Raw genomic sequence first — 24714 nt, 5'->3', positions numbered from 1 at the left:
AGTATCAATATGTAAAAAGCGCGAGCTGGCTGTTTGTGCGCTAGAACGCCATTATTCTTCATTCTATAGCTTGTTCTCCATCTTGCTGTCTCATCTCTCTGCAACAGACATATAGTGAGCAATATGTTTGGAATATCAAAACGCAATAAAATCACAGTATCGAATCGCAATACATATCGTATCGGGACACCTAAGTATAGTGATAATATCGTACGGTGAGGTATCCTATCCTTATCAGTGGCTTTAAAATTAGTAAGTCTAGGGATGGGCAATTTCGATGGGGTGAGGGCCACCAAAAACCTGAACTCTCAAGGGGCCGCAGTTGCTTGCAGGTCTCTGTACCTACATCCATGCCCCCCACCCCACACACACGTGAGCAAAACATTTTAGTGGCCCCCTCTTGACAGCGGAGACATTTTTTATACGTTAGTTAATTTTGTACAATTCTACACATTTTGCTATGGGGTGTAGACATTTTAAAGACAGTTTGCTGCAATTCTGCACGTTTTGCCACGATGCAGAGATAAATGTTTAATGTTTTTAATATAATATCTTAGTGAGACTGACTAAAAGATTTCAAATAGGGGGGCTCCCCGGCAGGTAATTTAACCATGATAACAAGTTTAGATTACTAAGTTAGTTTAGCAGCCAGTTATGTAAAAATGTTAGCTGACATGGGCTAATTGACTAACTATCAGTGACTGACAAGAGGAAAAACTGCTGATGCACAACTAGGGCTGTGGCGGCCACGAAATTGTCAGCCTGTGATTGTCAAGCAAATAACTGCCATTCTCACGGTAGTTGACTGTTAATGAACAAAATCACATTTACCATCTCCTGGCTTGCACACATAGCCTACAAGCCACTGATGCAGACCTTTGGAACATCTACATTTTAAAAAGTATAATAAATCCATGTAATAACGCCGACACAGTCATAATAAATCCATTATTTTAGACAGGTCTAAAGAAACATGATATGAAGAAAATGTAGTCTATTTCAGAAGAACAGAATAGCATACTCAGTTGTCCTTATGCCAGGTCCTCATCTGGCTATGCCATTTGGCTGTGGGCTACACTCGTTCATTTAGCAGACAAGATTTAGGTTATTTTATAGTACAATTGAGAAAACAATTGAACAAAGCTGAATAAAATAGAAAGGATATTTTCCTTAAACAATTTGAGGGTGTAGAGCAGTTAACATAGAAATAGGTACTCCAATATGCTTCATTTAGAGTTATTAATAGAACTTTAGTTCTACAAACATGGCCTATATGTTTAGATTTTTTATACATTGTAATAGGCTGACCACACCACTCGCGTCACGTGCGCTAGCGTTGCAAAAATGAAAGTAGAAATCTGTTATTCAATTATTGCACCCACACTGCTCGCACGCGTCTGCGTTGCCAAGGGCTAAAATAGAAGTCCTTTCTATTTCTGACACAGATCGCACTGCAAGTCTTGTCTCTCCCATCTCATTGGTTTATAGAAGCAGGTACCCACGTGCCATCTCCTTATTGGTTATACCCACGTGGGTGATTGAAAGACAATGTTTTGCCGGATGTCGTGGTAATACTATGAAAGTGTAGATGCCAAACACCATATACATTCAAAGATGAAAAAGCCTGGAAGGAGGAGAGAAGACTAGAAACGATTCGGTTGGCCGTTTTATGTGTGGATTAATTGTTGGAGTAGAGGACCTTGTGCATTTTAGGTAAAAAAACAACTCAATCCCAGGACAAATTAGCTAGCAACAGCAAGCTAGCTAAATTGGACAAATTAGCTATCAAGTGCAAGCTAACTAGCTAAATTGCCTTACATGTTTAATGCTTTTCGACCTGTCCCCAAATTAATGTCATTGGTTAGGAATTTGTTTTGATATTTTAACCTGCGTGTCGTGATCGCGTTTTGGTGTAGGGGAACAAAATAGATTTATGCACGATGGCGCACGTGCGCAGCCGGTTTGCGTTCCATGTAAGACTGCTAATTAGCTAACCACTAGCAATCCGGACTATCCGCATTGACCCTTTTTGCACTAAATCTTGACTCCTCACATACGCCAGTGTTGCCCAACCCTGCTTCTCGAGTACCCCCAACAGTATAGTTTTGTTGTGGTCCTTCAGAACACACCTTATTCAACCCAGTGCAGGTGTGCTTGTCCAGGGTTACAATAAAAACGTGTACTGTTGGGGGTACGCGAGGACCAAGGTTGGAAAACACTGACATTTGCTGATGTTACTGGTTATTATCTATTCTGTTGCTTAGTCACTTTAACCCTACCTATATGGACATATCTACCTCAATTGTTGCATTGTTGGGAAGGACCCGTAAATATGTATTTCACTGTTAGTATACACCTGCTCTTTACAAAGCATGTGACAAATAACATTTTATTTGAACCCAGCCAGGCTCTTCTAACACTCTGTCCAAAATGGCACCCTATTCCCTACACAATTAGTGCACTGCTTTTGACCAGAGGCCAATGGGACCATGGTCAAAAGAGTTCACTATGTAGGGAATAGAGTGTCGTTTTGGACAGAGTGTTAGAATAGGCAGCCTCCCTCTGGGAGCCAAGAGGGGGATGCAAGGGTGCAAGAGAAGCTCCCTCAACACATCCCCAATGTGTTATGCCAGGCAGAGCTAACCGGTAGGAGAAAAGATTACTCTGGGATTGACATAGAAAGGGAAGGAAGATGAGAGGGAGAGAGCAGCCTGTTCCAGGGATTAATGCTTCAGATCGTTTGTGCCGAGTGAACAAATACATATTGTGGTACTGTACAGTGAGAGCCTCACCCTTATGTCTCTCTCTGCTGAGCACCTAAATCAAAAACATTCGGACTGTCGTGGAGGTGTGTCTGTGCACTGGGACATAACAGCGGAGGGGAACACAATTAGAACATGATCTGGATAAGAGCGTCTGCCAAATGACTTAAATGTAAAATGTAAATCTTGCATACAGTGTTTTAATACTAGGACCAACTGGTCCACTGAGATTATGTAAGATTTACTGTCTAAAATCTATAGACCTGTCACAAAAAGAGGAGTAGGCCTATTCTTCTAGCAGGCTCGGATAGGCAACTCACTCGGGCACAGGACCTACTCCAGGAGTAAAAGCGTCTGCATGCTTCCCAGCCGAAATAGTTTGGTACAGTCAGTCCATATATTGTGACGTTTCTGTTCGTTTCGGACTTCGGTGAGGGAGCCGCAGCCCACGCCCTTTCGTCAGTGATTGGTCAACAGTAGGGATTCTTCAATAAAGTCTTTGTTATCATTCAATGAGAGACGACTTGTCATGCACCAAAATTACTGCACCAAACTTAGTTAAAATGACTGACTAAGATCACTCCGGTAAAAACCTCAAAATTAATAATTGATTTAATGAGTTACCTTAGATTAATTATGACTATTTTGAGGGTGTGTATACAGGCTTTGGCGTCTCAAAAAGGACAACTCAAAAACTACTATTGTGGCTTTTATCGTTTTTCAAGCGAAGGGAGTATGTGAGCACACTCATTCCGTTTGGTGGCAGCAGAACTGAAGCTTGCTGACGCCTTAAGCCTATGTGGTTAAAAACCTGATGAAAGGGTTTCTACTAGTGCACAGGTGGTAGGCTACCCGTACTGACATTCTTCTCAGCAGCTAGGCCTATGCCTAGTCTGGGTCCCCCCCTACATAAATCGTGGTTGGGTGCAGTCTATAATCATTCTCTCTTTTGTTAAGCCAAGGAACAGAGTGGTGGGTGAATGAATGGGTTGCATCCTCAATGGCACCCTATGCCCTATATAGTGCACTACTTTTGACCAGGGCCCATGGGCCCTGGTCAAAAGTAGTGCACTATATAGGGCATAGGGTGCCATTTTGGATGCAGGGAGAGAAGCATTCTGCATGGCTAATGAAAGGCACAGCAAGGCAAGATTTTGAAGTCTGAATAAAAGGGCTTCTTAGCAAAACAACGTTGCCGGTGAGATCAGCAAACTGAAACTCACCAAGGCCAGCAGCAGTCAAGAGCAATGCATCTCAGTGCATTGCAGCTGAATAGACAAACCTCGGAAAATGTAGCACAACTAACTCAACTAGGATAAGCCAAATCCAGCTCTCAATTAGACTATTTTCCTAATTTGTTCTATCTTGTGAATTATGGTAGCTTTTTTTCAGTATGTAGGCATGAGGAAAATCAAAGCTTTTAATCCATTGCTGTCACTTCTGGGTGAGAAAAGTACAATTGCATCAGCAACAGAAATGAATATTATTTATCTTGCATCTGCACATAAACATAAACATTCTCTCCACACGATAAGAACTCAAATCGCAGCATGGCACAGCAGGGAGATTAGAAAACAGAATGTTAATGTGGGCCACCTTCAGAGAACAAGAACATACATTCCATTTGCTGTTGTCTGAGAGACTATGAGAAAGGAGAGCAGCCAGAAAGGGCACACAGTCTGTCAGGCGTGAGAATAAAGGCTTTTCAGTTCACACACACAAGACATCTCAGATTGGTGCAGTGTACATTCAGCATTATCAATGGCCTCCTTGAGCGTCTTTCCTCAATGGACAATGCAATAAGCGTTATACGGTTAGCTGGGACTCAAATGGAAAACCTAGGCTAGATCATTTACATGTGGCCTACAACAGTATTCCCATGTTGACACCGTGGAAGGGGGCACCTCCTTACAACTTTCAAGAAACACATACAAATACACACAGCACTGAATACATTATCAATGGTGGTGACTCAACTGGTTTTATGACAACAAATATCCACACACTATGATGTTCTTAAGCAAATAAAAACACCACAGAATCTGAATGGGCAGGTGGTGGAATGTTGCCCTGCTAAATCACTCCATTGGATTCACATGGAGCCTGCCATACCTGTAGTCTCCTCTATATGGTGAGACAATTATGAAGGGGAAGCGCTCTGTCATAAAAACAACCAAAGTGTCTGACAGAGGGCAAGTACAGACAAGCCAGTCCTCCACAAGCCCATTCTCTCTCAGTGGTGTGATTCAAATCTGAAGTCACACTTCTCCTCCTAGCCAACAAACGATCCAAGAAAACACCAAGAGGTTACATGGCAGGAATGTCTGGCCAGGACTGTGAGACGGCAGAGCAGACCGGCATGTGACTCTATTACAAAGCGCAAATGTCTAAAACAGGTGTGCCTATGAGGAGTCCAGTGCAAAGGAAGTAGTTTCCTAGTGTTATCAACTACGCTAGGTAGGTCTAAGATAATAGGGAAACATTTTTAGTCTGAAGTTGTTCATGGTACAGGAAGAGAAAGAGAAATGTGAGTGTCAGCTAGCTACTAGCCAACACCCAGCATAGCAACAGATGACTGCACACCTGGATCAGCAGTTAAGTGGATCAAGTTGAAAGGGGATCTTCAACACTTCTGCGTTCCAAATGGCACCCTATTCCCTATAGTACACTACTTTTGGCATAAGGCTCTGGGGTCAAAAATCATGTTCCATAATATAGGGAATAGGGTGCTATTTGGGACGGAGCCATAGAGCTGGGTTTGGGTTGAGGAGGATTCCTGCACAGTTAGAGTGCAGCAAGATGATGATTACTTCCAAGGATCAGATGGAAATGGTGGGGTTTATGGAAACATTTCAGCAGGGATTTCATCCTATGATGAAAAGTCCTTGGTGTGGCTTTCAATGAAAAGTAAACAAGCTAAGAGGAGGAGAACGGAAAATCTATGCCCTCGGCTGGCCCTACCTACATTGACTGTTATTTCTCACTGTACACAAAGAACTGGGTGGTTGTACTGTAGAGGCGGAAAACGTTAGCTATTGTTCTCTCTCTCAGCCAATGACAGGAGTTTGTCAGCCAGTAGCCAGCAGATCTAACCCGCTTGCTTACAGCTGCACTAGGGTCGGACAGCATTGCTGTGTATATTAAGACACAGCAGAGCCGGCGTGTGGGGGCGAAACATTTATATTAGCATTACTTTAAATGATAGGTATGTACAATCCTGTACTCTGGTTGCGCAAATTGCTGTTTTCACCCAACTCTGTGCCTAATCCACCACGGGTCTTGTGTTCTTGCTCCCACCCTCTGTACTCTGAAACTTGCATGTTCGGAACGAGGTATCTCCGTTTCAAACAAGTCTCTCCTTAACCTCTATTCTAATAACAAACAGTTCTTAGTACTCACAAGAGAACAGGATATTTGGCCACCTCATCCAGTAGATATTGGTTAGGTTCGACACATTGAGACATTTATGGTGGATTTAGGAAATGTAACAACGTTGGGCTAGATAAGGCAAGCCCCAACTCAGAATCATTGAGCTCTCACTATATCAACTCTATACTTCAGTACAGACAAAGTGGAGTCGCAATTCAACGGCTCAGACACGAGACGTATGTGGCAGAGACTACAGACAATCACGGACTACAAAAGGAAAACCAGCCACGTCGCCGAGGCCAACGTTTTGCTTCCGTAAAGGCTAAACAGGTTAACACAGTGCCACCGACACGGCCTGCTACCAAGGGCTGTGGGCTCTCCTCCGTGGCCGACGTGAGTCAAACATTGAAAAATGTTAACCCTTGCAAGGCTGCCGGTCCAGACAAGAGGTCGAAAGATTATGATTTTTAAATTATTGGAGGACCAAAAAAAGCAGATACCAATTAAAAATTGGCCACTTTTTACATATATATTTGTAATAATGACAATTACAACAATACTGAATGAACACTTATTTTAACTTTATGTAATACATAAATAAAAATATATTTCGTCTCAAATAAATAATGAAACGTTTCATTTGGTTTAAATAATGCAAAAACAGTGTTGGAGAAGAAAGTAAAAGTGCAATATGTGCCATGTAAAAAAAGCTAACGTTTAAATTCCTTGCTCAGAACATATGAAAGCTGGTGGTTCAATATTCCCATTTTGTCAATATACCCAGTTAAGAAGTTTTAGGTTGTAGTTATTATAGGACTATTTCTCTCTATACCATTTGCATTTCATATACATTTACATTACATTTAAGTCATTTGGCAGACGCTCTTATCCAGAGCGACTTACAAATTGGTGAATTCACCTTATGACATCCAGTGGAACAGCCACTTTACAATATACCTTTGACTTCTTGATGTTCTTATAGGCACTTTAGTATTGCCAGCCTAATCTCCGGAGTTTGCTAGGCTTGAAGTCAAACAGTGCTGTGCTTCAAGCATTGCGAAGAGCTGCTGGCAAGCACAGGAAAGTGCTGTTTGAATGAATGCTTACAAACCTGCTGCTGCCAACCACCGCTCTTATCAAATATCAAATCATAGACTTAAATTATAATAAACACAGAAATATGAGCCTTAGGTCAGTAATATGGTCAAATCCGGAAACTATCATTTGGAAAACAAAACATTTATTCTTTCAGTGAAATATAGAACCGTTCCGTATTTTATCGAACGGGTGGCATCCATAAGTCTAAATATTGCTGTTACATTGCGCAACCTTCAATGTTATGTCATAATTCTGTACAATTCTGGCAAATTACTTACGGTCTTTGTTAGGAAAAAATGGTCTTCACACAGTTCGCAACGAGCCAGGCGGCCCAAACTGCTGCATATACCCCGATTCTGCTTGCACAGAACGCAAGAGAAGTGACCATTTCCATAGTTAATATTGCCTGCTAACATGAATTTCTAAATACGCAGGTTTAAAAAAAATATCCTTGTGTATTGATTTTAAGAAAGGCATTGATGTTTGTGGTTAGGTACATTGGTGCAACGACAATGCTTTTTCATGAATGTGCTTGTTAAATCATCACCCGTTTGGTAAATTAGGGTGTGATTCGATGATAAATGAACAGACACCGCATTGATTGCAACGCAGGACAAGCTAGTTAAACTAGTAATATCATCAACCATGTGTAGTTAACTAGTGATTATGTGAAGATTGATTGTTTTTTATAAGTTTAATGCTAGCTAGCAACTTACCTTGGCTCCTTGCTGCAGTCGCCTAACAGGTGGTCAGCCTGCTACGCAGTCTCCTCGTGGAGTGCAATGTCATCGGCGTTATGAAAACTTGAAATCGGCCATGCCGATTAATCGGTCGACCACTAGTCCAGACGGCATCCCTAGCAGTCTCCTCAGAGCATCCGTAGACCAGCTGGCTGGTGTGTTTACGGGCATATTCAATCTCCCTATCAAAGTCTGCTGTCCCCACATGCTTCAAGATGGCCACCATTGTTCCTGTACCCAAGAAAGCAAAGGTAACTGAACTTAATGACTATCGCCCTGTAGAACTCAGTGCTGTAGTCGTGCTTTGAGAGACTAGTCAAGGATTATATCACCTCCACCTTACCTGACTCCCTAGACTCACTTCAATTCTCTTACCGCTCCAATAGGTCCACAGACGATGCAATTGCCATCACACTGCGCTATCCCATCTGGACAAGAGAAATACTTATGTAAGAATGCTGTTTAGTGACTATAGCTCAGCATTCAACACCATAGTACCCTCCAAGCTCATCATTAAGCTCGAGGCCCTGGGTCTTAACCCCACCCTGTGCAACTGGGCCCCCAGGTAGGAAACATCACCTTCACTCCGCTGATCCTCAACACTGGGACCCCACACAGACAGCGCGGTGATGAAGGCGCAACAGAGCCTCTTCAACCTCAGCAGACCAAATAGATTTGGTCTGTAAATTTTTACAGATGAACAATTTAAAGCATCCTGTCAGGCTATATAACCGTGTGGTAGGGCAACTGCACAGCACACAACCACAAGGCTCTCCAGAGGGTGGTGCGGTCCAACCAACGTATCACCGGGGGCAAACTACTCGCCCTCCAGGACACCTACAGCTCCCGATGTCACACTAAGGCCAAAAAGATCAAAGGACAACAACCACCCGAGCCACTGCCTGTTCACCCCGCTATCATCCAGAAGACAAAGTCAGTACAGATGCATCAAAGCTGGGGCAGAGAGACTGAAAAACAGCTTCTATCTCAAGGCCATCAGACTGTTAAACAGCCATCACTAACATAGAAAGGCTGCTGCTTATATGCATAGACTAGGAATCACTGGTCACTTTAAGGAATGGAACACGAGTCACTTTAATAATGTTTACATATTACATATATATACACACACACATCTCATTTATATACTGTATTCTATGGTATCTTAATCACTTAATGTTTACATATCTGGCATTACTCATCTCATGTGTATATACTGTTTTCTATACTATTTTACGGTATCTCATTCACTTAATGCTTAGATATCTTGCATTACTCATCTCATATGTATATACTGTTTTTCAAAAATATTCTATTGTATCTTAGTCTGTTCCGCTATGCCATCGCTCGTCCATATGTATATAGTCTTAATTCATTCATACTTAGATGTGTGTATTGGGTATATGTTGTTTAATTTGTTAGATATTACTGCACTGTCAGAACTAGAAGCACAAGCATTTCACTACACCCGCAATAACATCTGTTAATCACGTGTATGTGACTAAACAAAATTGTATTTGATGTTGACAGCTCCCTTACAAGTACAATAAAGATTTTTGATCAAGTATAACCACATTTGGTGATTTGTTCTGGCTCTCGTTTGTTGAATTTACTTCAACCCAATGGTGTAGTTGTGCCTGGAGAAGTGGGTATACACTATACATGTCCCACCCGGCAAAGGAAAGGGGCCTTTAGGTGATGTACAGTAACGCAAGATGTAAAATAGTAAATAATGGTTACTTCTCAGAAAGTATTGAGCTTTTAAGAGGAGTAAAACAAGGCTGTCCATTGTCTCCTTATTTATTTATTACGGCCACTGAAATGCTAGCTATTAAAATTAGATCCAACAAGTACATCAAGAGGTTAATAACCTCTCTGGGATATGTGGGACGGTTGCGTCCCACCTGGCCAACACCCAGTGAAAATGCAGAGCGCCAAATTCAAATAAATTACTATAAAAATTCAACTTTGAAATCACACATTGAATATACCAAATTAAAACTACACTCGTTGTGAATCCAGCCAACATGTCAGATTTCAAAAAGGCTTTTCGGTGAAAGCATAAGATGCTATTATCTGATGATAGCACAACAGTAAACAAAGAGAGAAAGCATATTTCAACCCTGCAGGCGCTACACAAAACGCAGAAATAAAATATAAATCGTGCCTTACCTTTGACGAGCTTCTTTTGTTGGCAATCCAATATGTCCCATAAACATCACAAATGGTCCCTTTGTTCGATTAATTCCGTCGATATATATCCAAAACGTCCATTTACTTGGCGCGTTTGATCCAGAAAACACAGCTTCCAATTTGCGCAACGTCACTAAACAATCTCAAAGTTACCTGTAAACTTTGCCAAAACATTTCAAACTACTTTTGTAATACAACTGTAGTTATTTTTAAACATTAACAATCAATCAAATTGTATACGGGACTATCTGTGTTCAATACAGGAAGACAACAAACTAACACAACCTTTCTGGTCTTGCGCAACTCTCAAAAAGTACACATAACATGACAGTCATTCAAGATGGCCGTACTACGTCATTACACAAAGGAATAACCTGAACCAATTTCTAAAGACTGGTGACATCCAGTGGAAGCAGTAGGACTGCAAACAAGTCCCTTAGAAATCTAGTTTCCCAATGATAACTCATTGAATAGACAGTGACCTCAAAAAAAAATAAGAATGATTTGTCCTCGGGGTTTTGCCTGCTACATAAGTTCTGTTATACTCACAGACATGATTCAAACAGTTTAGAAACTTCAGTGTTTCCTATCCAAATAATATGCACATCTGTGTGGCTCAGTCGGTAGAGCATGGCGCTTGCAACGCCAAGCGTCCTGGGTTCGATTCCCGCTGGGACCACCCATATGTAAAAGTAGTGGCCCCAGCCGACTTGTAAGTCGCTTTGGACAAAAGCGTCTGCTAAATGGGATATATTTTATTTTTTATCTTATATTCTAGTAGTAGGAAGTTGAAATTGGGCACGCTATTTATCAAAAAGTGAAAATCCCTATCCATTTAGGGTTTAAGTATAATTTATGTATGAGTGAACCTTTTAGTGAGAGGTTTTAAGCTTTAATATTTAATAATTTTAGCCCCCCCCAAACTCATATTCATTATATAAATAGGCACGCTTAATTTTGTCTGGATTAGCCATTCCAAATAAAGTGATTTTTTTGTTGCTCATATGATTTAAAAAACGAGTTGTCTGGAGTAGGCAGCGCCATTAGTAAGTAAACTAATAGGACCCTAGTGTTAAATCAATGTGATGTTTCCATAAATAGACAACTTTTTACACCTCCATTGTTGCAAAATCTTAAATATATTTGCTAACTTTCTATTGAAATTGATTGTGGGTAAGTACATTTATATTTTTGAGATGTGAATACCAAGTATGTCTACTTCACCATCCGTCCATTTTATTGGTAAACTACAAGGTAGTGTTAACATAGTCTTTTTAACAATCCAATACGTAATATGGTATACTTGTCATAATTAGGTTTTAGTCCAGCGAGGCTAGAATAGTGATCAAGATCTTCAATGAGACTGTACAGGTATCCAGATTACAGACTTAAGAAAAAACTAGTCATCAGCATACATTGACACTTGTTTTTATCTTTTTGATTTCTAAACAAGCCAACCTTAAAACCAACTGCAGCATTACCACAGAAATGGAGGCAAGTGGTAAAAAGAAAAGGTAGGGAACTTGTTTGCCTGCCATATATTAAAGATACAAATTGGCTTTAAATAATTGACATGAATAGAGATAGATACACCAGTTTCATTTGAGGACAAAAATGTTGACAGCTGCGTCATACAGGTTGCAAAATAGATGGGAAGAGATTTTCAAAGTACTGATTCTATGACACATGGTTAATGAACTAGTACAAAAAACTAGACTTGATTCAACATTTAAATTATTATATACACAATTCTTGCCACCAACAGAATTATATATCTCTCTCAGCTCTTTAGATTTTGCTGTGAAGAAACAGAATAACTAGATCATATATTCTGGTATTGCCCCTATGTAGCTTGTTTCTGGTCACAGGTCCAGGAACAGTTTATAAAAAATGAAAATAAAATCGCAACATGCACTTAAAATGTACCCTACAAATAGCAGTGTTGGGTGATTTGGAAAGTCATAGTCAGTCAATAAATAATATAATAATACTTATAAGAAAGGTTTATCTTTAGCTCACAATCTGTGGATATTATATAATTAGAAAAGGTTAAAAATGTATGTAAAACATCACAGTACATTATAAAAATTTGGCAAATGGAAACCAATCGAGGATGGTCTATAGCGATAGGTGGGATGGGCCGTGAGTGGTTTAGGGTTGGGATTAAAGAGCTTATGTTTGGTAATGTATTATTGTTATGTGATTGTTTTATATAAAAGTACCATGTATGTAAAATGTATGTACAGTTGAACACGGAAGTTTACATACACTTAGGTTGGAGTCATTAAAACTCGCTTTTCAACCACTCCACAAATGTCTTGGTAACAAACTATAGTTTTGGCAAGTCGGTTAGGACAGCTACTTTGTGCACGACAAGTAATTTTTCCAACAGTTGTTTAGACAGATTATTTCACTTATAATTCACTGTATCACAATTCCAGTGGGTCAGAAGTTCACTGTGCCTTTAAACAGCTTGGAAAATTCCAGAAAATTGTGCAATGACTTTAGAAGCTTCGGATAGGCTAATTGACATCATTTGAGTCAATTGGAGGTATACCTGTGGATGCATTTCAAGGCCTACCTTCAAACTCAGTGCCTCTTTGCTTGACATCATGGGAAAATCAAAAGAAATCAGCCAAGACCACAGAATAACAAAATTGTAGACCTCCACAAGTTTGGTTCATCCTTGGAAACAATTTCCAAACACCTGAAAGTACCACATTCACCTGTACAAACAATAGCATGCAAGTATAAACACCATGGGACCACGCAGCCGTCATACCGCTCAGGAAGGAGACGCATTCTATCTCCTAGAGATGAACGTCCTTTGGTGCGAAAAGTGCAAATCAATCCCAGAACAGCTGGAGGAAACAGGTACAAAAGTATCTATATCCACAGTAAAACGAGTCCTATATCGACATAACTTGAAAGGCCGCTCAACAGGGAAGAAGCCACTGCTCCAAAACCGCCATAAGAAAGCCAGACTAAGGTTAGCAAATGCACATGGGGACAAAGATCGTACTTTTTGGAGAAATATCCTCTGGTATGATGAAACAAACTGTTTGGACATAATGCCCATCGTTATGTTTGGAGGAAAAAGGGGGAGGCTTGCAAGCCAAAGAACACCACCCCAACCATGAAGCACAGGGGTGGAAGCGTGTGCCAGCAAGGAGGCCTACAAACCTGACTCCTTTACACCAGCTCTGTCAGGAGGAATGGGCCAAAATTGACCCAACTTATTGTGGGAAGCTTGTGGAAGGCTACCCAAAACATTTGACCCAAGTTAAACAATTTTAAAGACAATGCTACCAAATACCAATTGAGTGTATGTAAACTTCTGACACACTGGGAATGATGAAAGAAATAAAAGCTTAAATAACAAAAAAATCACTCGACTATAATTCTGACATTTCACATTCTTAAAATAAAGTGGTGATCCTAACTGACCTAAGACAGGGAATTTTTACTAGGATTAAATGTCAGGAATTGTGAAATACTGAGTTGAAATGTAGTTGGCTAAGGTGTATGTAAACTTCCGACTTCAACTGTATATGTAGAATAAATGCTGTAAAAAACAAACAAGATATGTGTCCTCCGAAGAGGGGGGGTGGGGGGTGGATTGGTTAATAAAAAATATGAATAAATAAGAAAGGCGCCTTGTGTGAAAGATGACAAACAGTGACATATTGATCCCATATTGATCTTTCACACAATCAGGCTAACTGGTGTGAAATGGCTAACTAGTTAGCAGTGTGAAATCGCTAACTAGTTAGCAGTGTGCGCTAGTAGTGTTTCAAATCGGTGATGTCACTCGCTCTGAGACATTGAAGTGGTTGTTTTACTAGCACTACAAAGACTGCGTCAGTTGTGGATGTTTTCAGAGGGTCCCTGGCTCTATCCCAGGTTGGGATAGAAGCAATACTTTTACACAAGCTCTACTGCAAGTAGGCTAATTGTAGGTCTACTATTGAAACAGATAAATGAAGCTGTCAACTCAGCAATTCACAGGTTTCAGATTTCACCCCCTTTTTAATGTTTTTGCTCTCAAAGTCAAACTAATAGAACAATAACAAAATATGATGTTCTACGTCCATAAGAACACTTAATTAAAAGCCACCAGGAGACCACTTTTTAGGTCTGGTGAAAAATCTAGGATTTTTTTGTGTGTGTGTAGTTACCCTTTAATTCATGTACCCATGCACCGAGCACTGTTGTTTGGTTAGCGATGTTTCTGTAGCACATGAGATGGAGTTTCCAAAACAAATGGCTTTCCTGTTCCTTAATTGATTGAAACCTGGACGAATTAGAGGGATTTATGTTTATAGAACAGTACCGCAATTCAGAATCAATTCACGTTTAGATGGAGTATTTGGCTGTTATAGCTTTCAGAGTCAATTCGCCCTTTAAACAGAACATGCAAGGTCCTTGGACTAAGGAGTAATGTTAGGCTCCTTTCGTCCAATATTGGGCTCGTCCGACCCTAGTGCAGCTGTAAGTAAACGGATCAGATCAGCCAGGTACTGTTCATTTGAAGAACTCACCTGGAAACTGACTGGTTCTGGACTTGAAACAGATTAACTTAAAACTACATCAGCTATCTTGAAAGTAACTTAAAACGATAAGCAAAAAAACGGTTCTCCTTCAATCATTGTGACTACAAATGTAACTAGCTACAGTAACAACATGTAACTAGCTACAGTAACTAAAGTGTTTATAACGGGTGTTGTTTGAAGTATCTGATGAGGTGTGAGTTTTGTTTGCTGTCCACATACGTAACCGTTACTTTCTGAAGATCCTTGGCTGGCTACAGGAAATAGTTTGTATGCAGTTTAGCTAACTAGCGATGTATTATGAGTTCATGAACAAACAGCTATGAAAGTTGCTAGTTAGTTAGCTATGGAAGTTGCTAGTTAGTTAGCTAAGCTAGGTAGCTAACCAGTTAGCCAATGCAGTTTACGTGATAAGCCAGCAAGTTAGTGACATAAAAAGCTAACTGAATTACAGAACCGTCTCAAGCAACCTACAGTACCAGACGCATGATTAACTCCAGACTATTTCCAAACACTGTAGCTAGCTAGCTAACATGAAACCTATCCGGCTGGAGAGGAAAAGTAGCTCGACAACTATTAACGTTAGCTAGCAACAGCTCCTTGCTCTCACAAAAAAAAACTGAACCGTACTTACCTTGTCTGCCTTTTCAATCCTCAGAGATCAATATGAACTTTCCATGGACCAAAGTACAACTGCACAGCCTTGCGCAATTGAACTGTAAGGAGTTCAACAGCCAGGTTTCAGATTTTATTTAATGCCGAGTTTTAGTTTGCTTGTTAGCTACCGCTAGCTGATTCCACCACCAGGCAACAGCTCCACCGTCCAGCCCATCGAGCCGAATACGTGTAGCCTACACAAATCCACAGCACGCTCGTGCCAACAAAAGGGCAGCTCCAATGTTTACATCCACTGTACAGAGCATGCGTCACGTCAGTCGACCTCAAAAACCTAACTGAAAAAAATAGTACACTACTGCTATCTACTGTTTATTGTATTGCTCTACACTTAGCTACATAAACTTCGTTAGCTTTTTGGCCTCTTCATAAACTACATTAGCTAGCCCTATAGGTTTTTGAAAAATGATGCAAGTTCATGTCAGCCATTTCTTATCAGCACACAAGCTAAAACACTATCAGAGAATATAGTGGACCCATTGGATAATTCTGTATCAGTTTTAATCTCATAAAAAGTTATCTAAACAAGTTCTTAACATATTGTATTTGCTCTGTAAAACAGTATGTTCCTATTAGCTATAGTCTACTAAAGTCAAGAGTAACTACAAAGAACTGGAAGCCAATCACTACAGCACAAACTCACCTGAGGCTAACTGCCTCTGACAATGGTATCAATTCCACAGGACGTTTTGGAATTTTGCTGCCCGGAGTAGATCACAGCAAACATCCCACACTCAGAGTGGGTGACTGAGAGACAATGTCAATCAGAAAATGTCAATATAAAGGTTCACGATCAGCTGTCCAGCTCAGACTAAAGAAGCACTTGAGCCTTTTCTAAGACAGGTGAGAATGAGGTGAATGGCAGAGCTGACTTTTTTTGATCCACATATGAACAAAAGGTCATCAAACAAACTTTTCTGGTTTTACGTGGAAGTACTTACATAAATATCATATTTCTTATGTTAGCCACACCCTTGTCTGTCCTAAAAAAAAATGTCTGACGTGTGACTCTTGCCTACGCCATATGCACAGTATGTCTGTTATGGACTGACAATAGATATAGTACAAACCACATACTATAACAGAAAAAAACACCCATTTGACGCCGCTTGTATGTTCTGTACAAAACCCTTTGGGTGTGTCTGTTGTTTTTATTATTAACATTTTCCTATCTCAAAACGTAGATACCTTACAATAAGGAAAACAAAATATACATTTTTATTCAGTAAATTGTGCCATTAGAAAGTATTCACACCCCTTGACTTTTTCCACATTTTGTTATGTTACAGCCTGAATTTAAAATGGGTTAAAAATGAAAAGCTGAAATGTCTTAAGTCAATAAGTATTCAACCCCTTTGTTATGGTAAGCATAAATAAGTTCAGGAGTAAATATTTGCTTAACAATTCACATAATAAGTTGCATGGACTCACTCTATGTGCAATAACATGATTTTTGAATGACTCCCTCATCTCTGTACCCCACACATACAATTATCTATAAGGCACCTCAGACGAGCAGTGAATTTCAAACACAGATTCAACCACATAGACCAGGGAGGTTTTCGGATGCCTCACAAAGAAGAGCACTTATTGGTAGATGGGTACATTTTTAAAAACATATATCCCTTTGAGCATGATGAAGTTATTAATTACACTTTGGATGGTGTATCAATACACCTAGGCACTTTAAAGATACAGGCATACTTCCTAACTCAGGTGCTGGAGAGGAAGGAACTCGCTCAGGGATTTTCACCATCAGGCCAATGGTGACTTTAAAACAGGTACAGAGTTTAATAGCTGTGATAGGAGAAACTGAGGATGGTTCAACAACATTGTAGTTACTCCACAATACTAACCAAATTGACAGAATGAAAAGAAGGAAGCTTGTTAAGAATATTTGCATCCTGTTTGCAACAACACACTAACTACTGAGTACCACTCTTCATATTTCCAAGCATAGTGGTGGCTGCATTATGTTATGGTTATGCTTGTAATCGTTAAGGACAGGTGAGTTTTTCAGGATAAAAACTAAATAGAATGGAGCCGAGCACAGGCAAAATCCTACAGGAAAACCTGGTTCAGTCTGCTTTCCACCACACTGGGAGATGATTTCATCTTTCAGCAGGACAATGACCTAAAACAGATGGCAAAATCTACAATGGAGTTGCTTACTAAGAAGTTCCTGAGTGGTAGAGTTACAATTTTGACTTAAATCTGCTTGAAAATCTATGGCAAGACCTGAAAGTGGTTGTCTAACGATGATCAACAACCAATTTGATAGAGCTTGAATTATTTTTTTAAACAATAATGGGCCAATTTTGCACAATCCAGGTGTGGAAAGCTCTTAGAGACTTACCCAGAAAGACTCATAGCTGTAATCACTGCCAAATGTGATTCTCACATGTATTGACTTAGGGGGTTGAATACTTATCATATCAAGATATATATATTTTACAAATGTTAAAATATTTCTTCAACAAAGAGTAGTATTTTGTGTAGATCGTTGGCAAAAAAATACAATGAAATGAATTTAATCCCACAACAAAATGCCCAAAAAGTCAAGGGGTGTGAATACTTTCTGATGGCATGCACACACAGCATGGTACAGTCACAAAGTGATAGGTCGCAGTTGCAAATGAGAACTTGTTCTCAACTAGCCTACGTGGTTAAATAAAGGTGAAATAAATGTGTGTTGTAGGATGGTTTATTACAACCCCACAAAGAAAAATCACATAGTGATACATATTTTTGATCAAGTACTCTTTCTTGTTTGAGCCATTTTATCAGCTGGTCTTGTCGTTGTTCGTTTTGTACAGTAGGGGGCAGTGCAGAATTTTCCCCACTTTTCTGCTACATCCGGCGACGCGCTATTTACGGAACATGCGCAATGAAAACTTCCTTTTTTCTAGTGCAGCGGAGTGAAATCCCAGTCTTTGACTCCAGGCTCCTGGCTAAGGAGACAGAAAAGGCTGCAAAATGGTTAGTAAATTGCCAAAATACATTCCTACATACATGTGTTAGACATCAACGTGTGTTGTCTGCAATCACATGTTTTTATGTTTTTGAAACTCCTTGGATGAAGATGGATTCTGTCCGGCTGCCCGGCTACTGTTCACCGGGGTCTATCAAACGTGGCCTAATGGCCGCCTTCACAATTTAATGTTTCCTGTAGCGCTGTGGAGATATTCCTAACTATGTTACTTTCCCTGATGAGTGGATGTTGTCTATCATGTCCCGTGACGTAAATCGCTATCGAACATGTTTGCAGTGTTGCCTAACACTAAAAGTAGCAAAGGCACGGCTGGCTAACACTGTTAGTAACAGCTAACTAGCCTATCAGCGATGACAGGCCCAATACTCAGTGCAACATAATGTTTGATCGCTTTGGCCACATAAAGTGTACTTTTGAGTGCAGCATGTGTAATGTTAGGGATACGTTTTGTGTGTTGACAAGTAGCTAGCTAGTTGTACTGACACATGCAAGCTACCTGGGGCTGCAGGTAGGCTAGTGGTTAGAGCCTTGGGTCAGTAACCGAAAGGTTGCTGGCTCGAATCCTCGACCTGACAAGGTAAAAATCTGTCGTTCTTCCCCTGAACAAGGCAGTTTACCGACTGCCCCGGTAGGCAGTCATTGTAAATAAGAATGTCTTCTGAACTTAACTATTTCAATTAAAAATAAGAAACTGCCTTCTCTCATAGGGTTTTGTGAAAGTGGTGAAGAATAAGTCCTACTTCAAGAGGTACCAGGTCAAATTCAGGAGGAGGAGAGGTAAGACTGGTTTTGGACTTAAGATTCAAGTAGGAGTCTAAACTTGAAAATGCCTTGACTGTCTTGATCTTTAATTTCACACTAAAGACCCTATTCATTCCACTGACGCACCACCACTTGACTGACTTGGGTATCCTTGTGCTTAGAGGGAAAGACCGACTACTTTGCCCGTAAGCGCCTGGTCATCCAAGATAAGAACAAGTACAACACACCCAAGTACAGGATGATCGTTCGCTTCTCCAACCGGGATATCGTCTGCCAGGTAAGATGGGATTCACATGAGAAAATATAGCTGGAATTATCACAATGGACAAAGAACTTACGGCCACATACTCATTCTCCAATCCCAGATGCGTAGCTAATAATTTAGCAGAAGCTTTTAGCCAAAACATTTTATTATTGACAATTAATCATGTGGCCCATGTTAGTCAAACCCACACCTCTGTTGCCACCTGAGTACCATTCTTTAGTCCAGTTGGAACGGCAGTCTCAACTTCAGCTATATTGTCCCTATCATTCCCACATGACCCATGTGGTAACAATGATCAAGGAGGTAATGGGGGATTGACTGATGGGCCACGCGATTATGCCTTGATTTTCTCATGCCTGCTTGTGTATTTTCTCTAGATTGCCTATGCCAAGATTGAGGGGGACATGATCGTGTGCGCCGCCTACTCCCACGAGCTGCCCAAGTACGGGATCGCCGTGGGACTAACTAACTACGCAGCAGCCTACTGCACTGGTCTGCTGCTGGCCCGCAGGGTAAGATTAGCTCTCATACACCCCCACTTTGACCTGATGGCGGCTGCTTTAGTTTTCAGGACTGGGTCTTGTTAGCTAATGCGTATTCCATGTTTCTACCCTGATGGAGTTTGTGAAAAGTTGTAATTTCTCTTGTTACCCTTTCCTCAAACCTCATTTAGTCTTCAATGCCTTGAAGTATGATGGATGCTGTATGAACAGTTGGTGCTCAAATTGCTAAGCTATTGACAGCACGGAGTCGTGTTCGCGCTTGCACAAAATTGTTGTGTATTGGAGATTACATGATTTTGTGTAAGACATGAGAGAAAGAAGCATGTCTGTTCTAAATCAGAATTATCAAACAATCCTTTTGAAGGCGACCCTGCTCTTCTGTTGTCACTGTAAAGAATTGGCAGTTGGTCAGCCAAAAAGCAGCCTTTCAGTTTGTTTCGCTTGTTTAATGTTGCTTCAGAATCAGCGTTTGTATTTACAGTGCAGCAGATTTGTTTAAAATGGACTTATGAGTGGGTGCCTTGCCTCTTTAGCCACATGTTGTAGTGTTTTCGCTCAGCAAGAAACCATGTAGTCAGCTTGTTTTAATAATACAACAGATTTCTCTAATCCCCTTTGTCTTTCCACTCTAGCTGCTGAACAAGTTTGGCATGGACAAGGTGTACGAGGGCCAGGTGGAGGTGACTGGAGATGAGTTCAATGTAGAGAGTATTGATGGTCAGCCAGGTGCATTCACCTGCTATCTAGACGCAGGGCTCGCCAGAACCAGCACTGGCAACAAGGTATTCGGGGCCCTGAAGGGGGCTGTGGATGGAGGCCTGTCCATCCCTCACAGGTAATTATTACTTCTGTGCGTTAGGAACACATTGCTGTAGCCAAGAGTAAAAGTGCAGTCCATAATCTTATTCATTGTGATTTTAAAAGGCATAACTGATCATAGATTAGTGTTCTTACTCTTGATGCATACTGCTACAGGTCCCAGGTTGGTTTGTGCCATTTTTCTGTACATCACAAACAGATCTGTGACCAGGCTAGTATTTCGGGATGTTATCAGGATCGATTTTGTTTGATACACTCAAGACTGAGCAAATTGAAGTTCCTTCATTTGCCCAGGTTGATGTAAAATGTCCTGTTTCAAGATGTTGCTCAGAGCAATATGATTCATTGGTTTACCATCCAAATGTGTTATATGCACAGAGATCGAGGGCTCTAGTGTTTGTATTAGCATGGGTCGTGCCATTGAGGGCTTTTGAAGTAGTCACCTGGGTGGGACTTCCTATGGGTTAAGGAAGGATCACACAATTCCATCACCAGGAGGGATCAGTGAGGAAATGTTCTATAACTGCAGGTGGCAGTAAATTGGCAACCTTAGCTTTTTACCTGTTCAAACAACACATTCTAGGTGGCAGTGTGCACCCTTTTGGTTTGTTTGCCAACTCAGTAAAAGGAAAATTGACTAACTCAAAATGGAGATGCCCATGCTTTTACGCCGTAATAGGAAAGATGCAATTGTGCTAATGTCTACGTGTATAGTTATTTCCTTGGAATTCTGCAAGAAGTCATTTTTATATGGCTTTAGTGGAACTATTCGGCCTTGGTGCTGACAGTCTTCAGGAAAAGCGCTATTGATAATATTGAATGAGCCTGGTTGTTCAGTGGCCTCTTTCAGTCTGATATTGTTGTTTGCCCCCCCCCCCCAGCACTAAGCGCTTTCCTGGGTATGATGCTGAGAGCAAAGAGTTCAATGCGGAGGTCCACCGCAAGCACATCATGGGCATCAATGTGTCAGAGTATATGAGCTACCTGATGGAGGAAGATGAGGATGCATACAAGAAGCAGTTCTCACGCTTCATCAAGAATGGCGTTGTCCCTGAGAAAGTAAGTTCAAAGTTCACCCAGAACCCATTGTGATGATGTATGGGGAGATTCCTGCCAATACCTGGCTCTATTAGTTCCCTTACACAAGTGTTTCTGATCCCCAGTACCCCTGACAGCACACATTTTGTTTTAGCTATCGGACAAACTCCTGATTCAACTGAAGGCTTGATTAGTTGACAAATTGAATCAGCTGTGCTTGTTTAGGGCTACAACAGGAATGTGTGTCAGCTGTACTCAAGGACTGGAGTTGGGAAACTGCTTCACACCACTGCTAGATGGTATCTTCACCTGGTTTTCACTGAACCTGAGTGGGTAGTAACTACTGTTCTGTTCAATTGTTAGGCCTCATGCTTGTAAGCATACTGGGGGGTCATATCAGCTTCTCCACAAATAAATTCTCAAGGGCATGTTATGCGGAATCCCAAAACAGTCCCTTCCCCTCGGCTCTCCATTTGCGCATTTACGGGGGGCCTCTGCCATATGCAAAGGGAGTAGTAAGTGTAGGGGTCAACATGAGCCTCCAATAGTGGCTTCAACCAAGCCAGCAAGGCTGCCAGGTTGAGAGCAAAGTGCTATGCCAACACTCACTGAGATGTTTGGAGTTTGTGCAATTTCATGTGAAGGAATGAGGTGTGCCTAATTATGTTACATGCATGGCCAGCCTTTTTCAAGGCTTGACAAGCCTATCAAATGAAGTGCCCCCCAAATAAACATTTTAATGTAAAATAACAGGAGAAATGTGTTAATTTGAATAAAATGCTTGTTTTATTTAAACGTGGAACATTAATTGCATAATTCAAGTCAGGTGTGTCCTGAAGTAATGGGTTAATTTAATCCTCATCACTTTGGAAGTTGCCCTTGGTGTTGTCAGCCACGTGTGACAACTGAGTGCACCAACAGCGAGTTGGTAGGGCTGAGGCCCTGGTTTAGCGTTTACTTAAACTGTCACCATATTGCTCCCAACTATCCACTGCTCTCTGATCTACAGAAGTGACTAGGGGTCGATTTGGATTTCAGAGTTGGAACTGTGTGCTGCTTGATGATGAAACATTTGATGCTGAGCAAATTGTAGTTGGTCCTTCATTTGCCCAGGTTGATGTAATCAACGTTTCAAGACGGGGCTGAGAGCAGCACAGTTCATTAGTTTGTCATACATGTGCTAGAATGCAAATGCAACTGAAAATACAAAATGTCATCACCTCATTCCTATCAATTGGATGTATAAATAATTAAACAGTAAAGGTAGAGTAGAAACTATACTGAGTCAAGCTTGCATGGTTTAGTATTAAAAAGGGGAAGTAGATTTTTGGCTATCCAGTAGGAGCCTTTACGGTTGTGTGTATTTGCTTGCTGGAATTGGCATTTACCCACATTATACTAATTTGTTTGCCACACTTGTCCTGCAGGTTGAGGAAATGTACAAAAAGGCACACGCTGGCATTCGTGAGAACCCAGTCCATGAAAAGAAACCTAAGAAAGAAGTCAAGAAGAAGAGGTGAGTTGATGAGCAGTTTTTGGCTCTTTTCTATTGGGAATGCAGTGCCACTGCATTGTTGCTATTCATGTTATAAATCTATAACCTGAAAGAACTTGCCTAGATGATCACGAACCTAATCAGTGTCAATTCTATTTAATTCTGGAAGTAAACAGAAATTCAGTTTCCACTCTACCTTTGACATTCTGTTTACTCACTGAATGGAAATCAAATTATAACACAGCCCCCCCCCCCCACCACCCAGTAATTTTCCTTCAGTATTTAAAGCAGTTTACTGATGTGACAGCCACCCCCTTCATATTTCCTGACACTAAAAATTGAATTGTTAACATGTAATTCTGAAATCCATCCTCCGTTTGGTCACCAGGTGGAACCGTGCCAAGCTCTCTCTGGCCCAGAGGAAAGACCGCGTTGCCCAGAAGAAGGCCAGCTTCCTCCGGGCTCAGGAACAGGAGGCTGCCGACAGCTAAACTCTCTGGTCCTAATGATGGAGCAACAATGCTTTGTTATAATAAATATATTGGAAAAGAATACAGCCTCTGTTATTTGTGCATGTTTATTTATAGATGCTTTGATGAAAGTATAAAAATGGTTGTTTCAAGTTACCCATACTGTTTTAAGTGGTTGAGATTGTATAGAATATATATATATTGTGTTCTCAAGCTTCTTTTTTCACCCCTTTTGTGATAGCAAATTCATTAGGGATCCCTTCAATCAGAATGTGGATGGCCGAACGAACCAAGTCTAGGGCCATGAGAAGGAACATTTTAAAGGCACATCTCTTGGCATCAGAATGTTGCTGTTTTAAAGCAAATAAACTGCAATTCTACACTTCGTCATGGTGCAGAGTAAAAAAAAAAAGGCTATTATCCAGTGATTATGCCATGAGAACTTTGCCGTTTAAATTGTATTGTTTGTGGTATTCAAATCTGGACCTCATCACCAGTTCTACTGTGGCTTTTCATTCGTCCTTTCGATTTGGGGACTGTTTGTGACCTGGGACTGCAGGTAGGTGCAATTTGTAATTGCACAAAACTGCTGTTTGCCCTACTTCTCTACATTGACAATCTATTCGAGTGAACACTAACAATGGCAATGCAAGACCTCAACGGTCCAAGGCAGGTGTGTTCATTCTAGCCAATGAGAGGGCAGATGCGTGTGACAGGCGCAACTTATGGAATGCGGTTTGGGTCATAAAGCATGTATTCATTTAGTTCCTGCACCTACGTAGCATTTAAAAAAATGCGTTTTGACCATGTGCTTAATGGCCCAAACGGGGTTCTATACACCTTCCTCTGGTTCTCCAGACCTCCCGTCTCGGATTTCAATACCCCTGCCATAGACAATGAACATGTGTTTAGGAATTAAATCATATTGGTTGATCTTAACCTCATCAGATCTAAAGGGTCTCTGGGGGCTTGCAATGAAAGAT

At 40.8% G+C, this 24714-nt stretch overlaps 2 protein-coding genes across 8 annotated transcripts in view; one reads left to right on the top strand and one right to left on the bottom strand.

Annotated features, from left to right (window-relative positions):
* The window catches only part of LOC135556260 (ecotropic viral integration site 5 protein homolog), a 96991-nt gene extending 80708 nt beyond the window's left edge, over positions 1-16283 (bottom strand). For 2 of the 7 annotated variants that reach the window (XM_064989303.1, XM_064989308.1), the window contains exon 1: positions 15347-15595. The gene's annotated coding sequence lies outside the window, so the exon portion shown is untranslated. Of the gene's footprint in view, positions 1-7945; positions 7970-10141; positions 10162-15346; positions 15596-16030 lie in introns of those variants that run through there. The other 5 variants (XM_064989310.1, XM_064989311.1, XM_064989304.1 and 2 more) reach the window with 4 other exon arrangements.
* A 1982-nt stretch (positions 16284-18265) lies between these two features.
* Positions 18266-23813, top strand: LOC135556259 (large ribosomal subunit protein uL18). Its single transcript, XM_064989302.1, has 8 exons — positions 18266-18366; positions 19087-19156; positions 19303-19418; positions 19784-19918; positions 20542-20744; positions 21610-21787; positions 23194-23282; positions 23650-23813. The coding sequence occupies exons 1-8, from the start codon at positions 18364-18366 to the stop codon at positions 23750-23752; spliced, it is 897 nt and encodes a 298-aa protein (XP_064845374.1). The 5' UTR covers positions 18266-18363; the 3' UTR covers positions 23753-23813.
* The last annotated feature ends 901 nt before the right edge of the window (positions 23814-24714 follow it).

Source organism: Oncorhynchus masou, chromosome 15 (assembly GCF_036934945.1).
Source record: "Oncorhynchus masou masou isolate Uvic2021 chromosome 15, UVic_Omas_1.1, whole genome shotgun sequence".
NCBI classification, from domain to species: Eukaryota; Metazoa; Chordata; class Actinopteri; order Salmoniformes; family Salmonidae; genus Oncorhynchus; species Oncorhynchus masou.
Note: the sequence above shows the minus strand (reverse complement) of the source record. Positions and strands in the feature narration are given on the sequence as shown.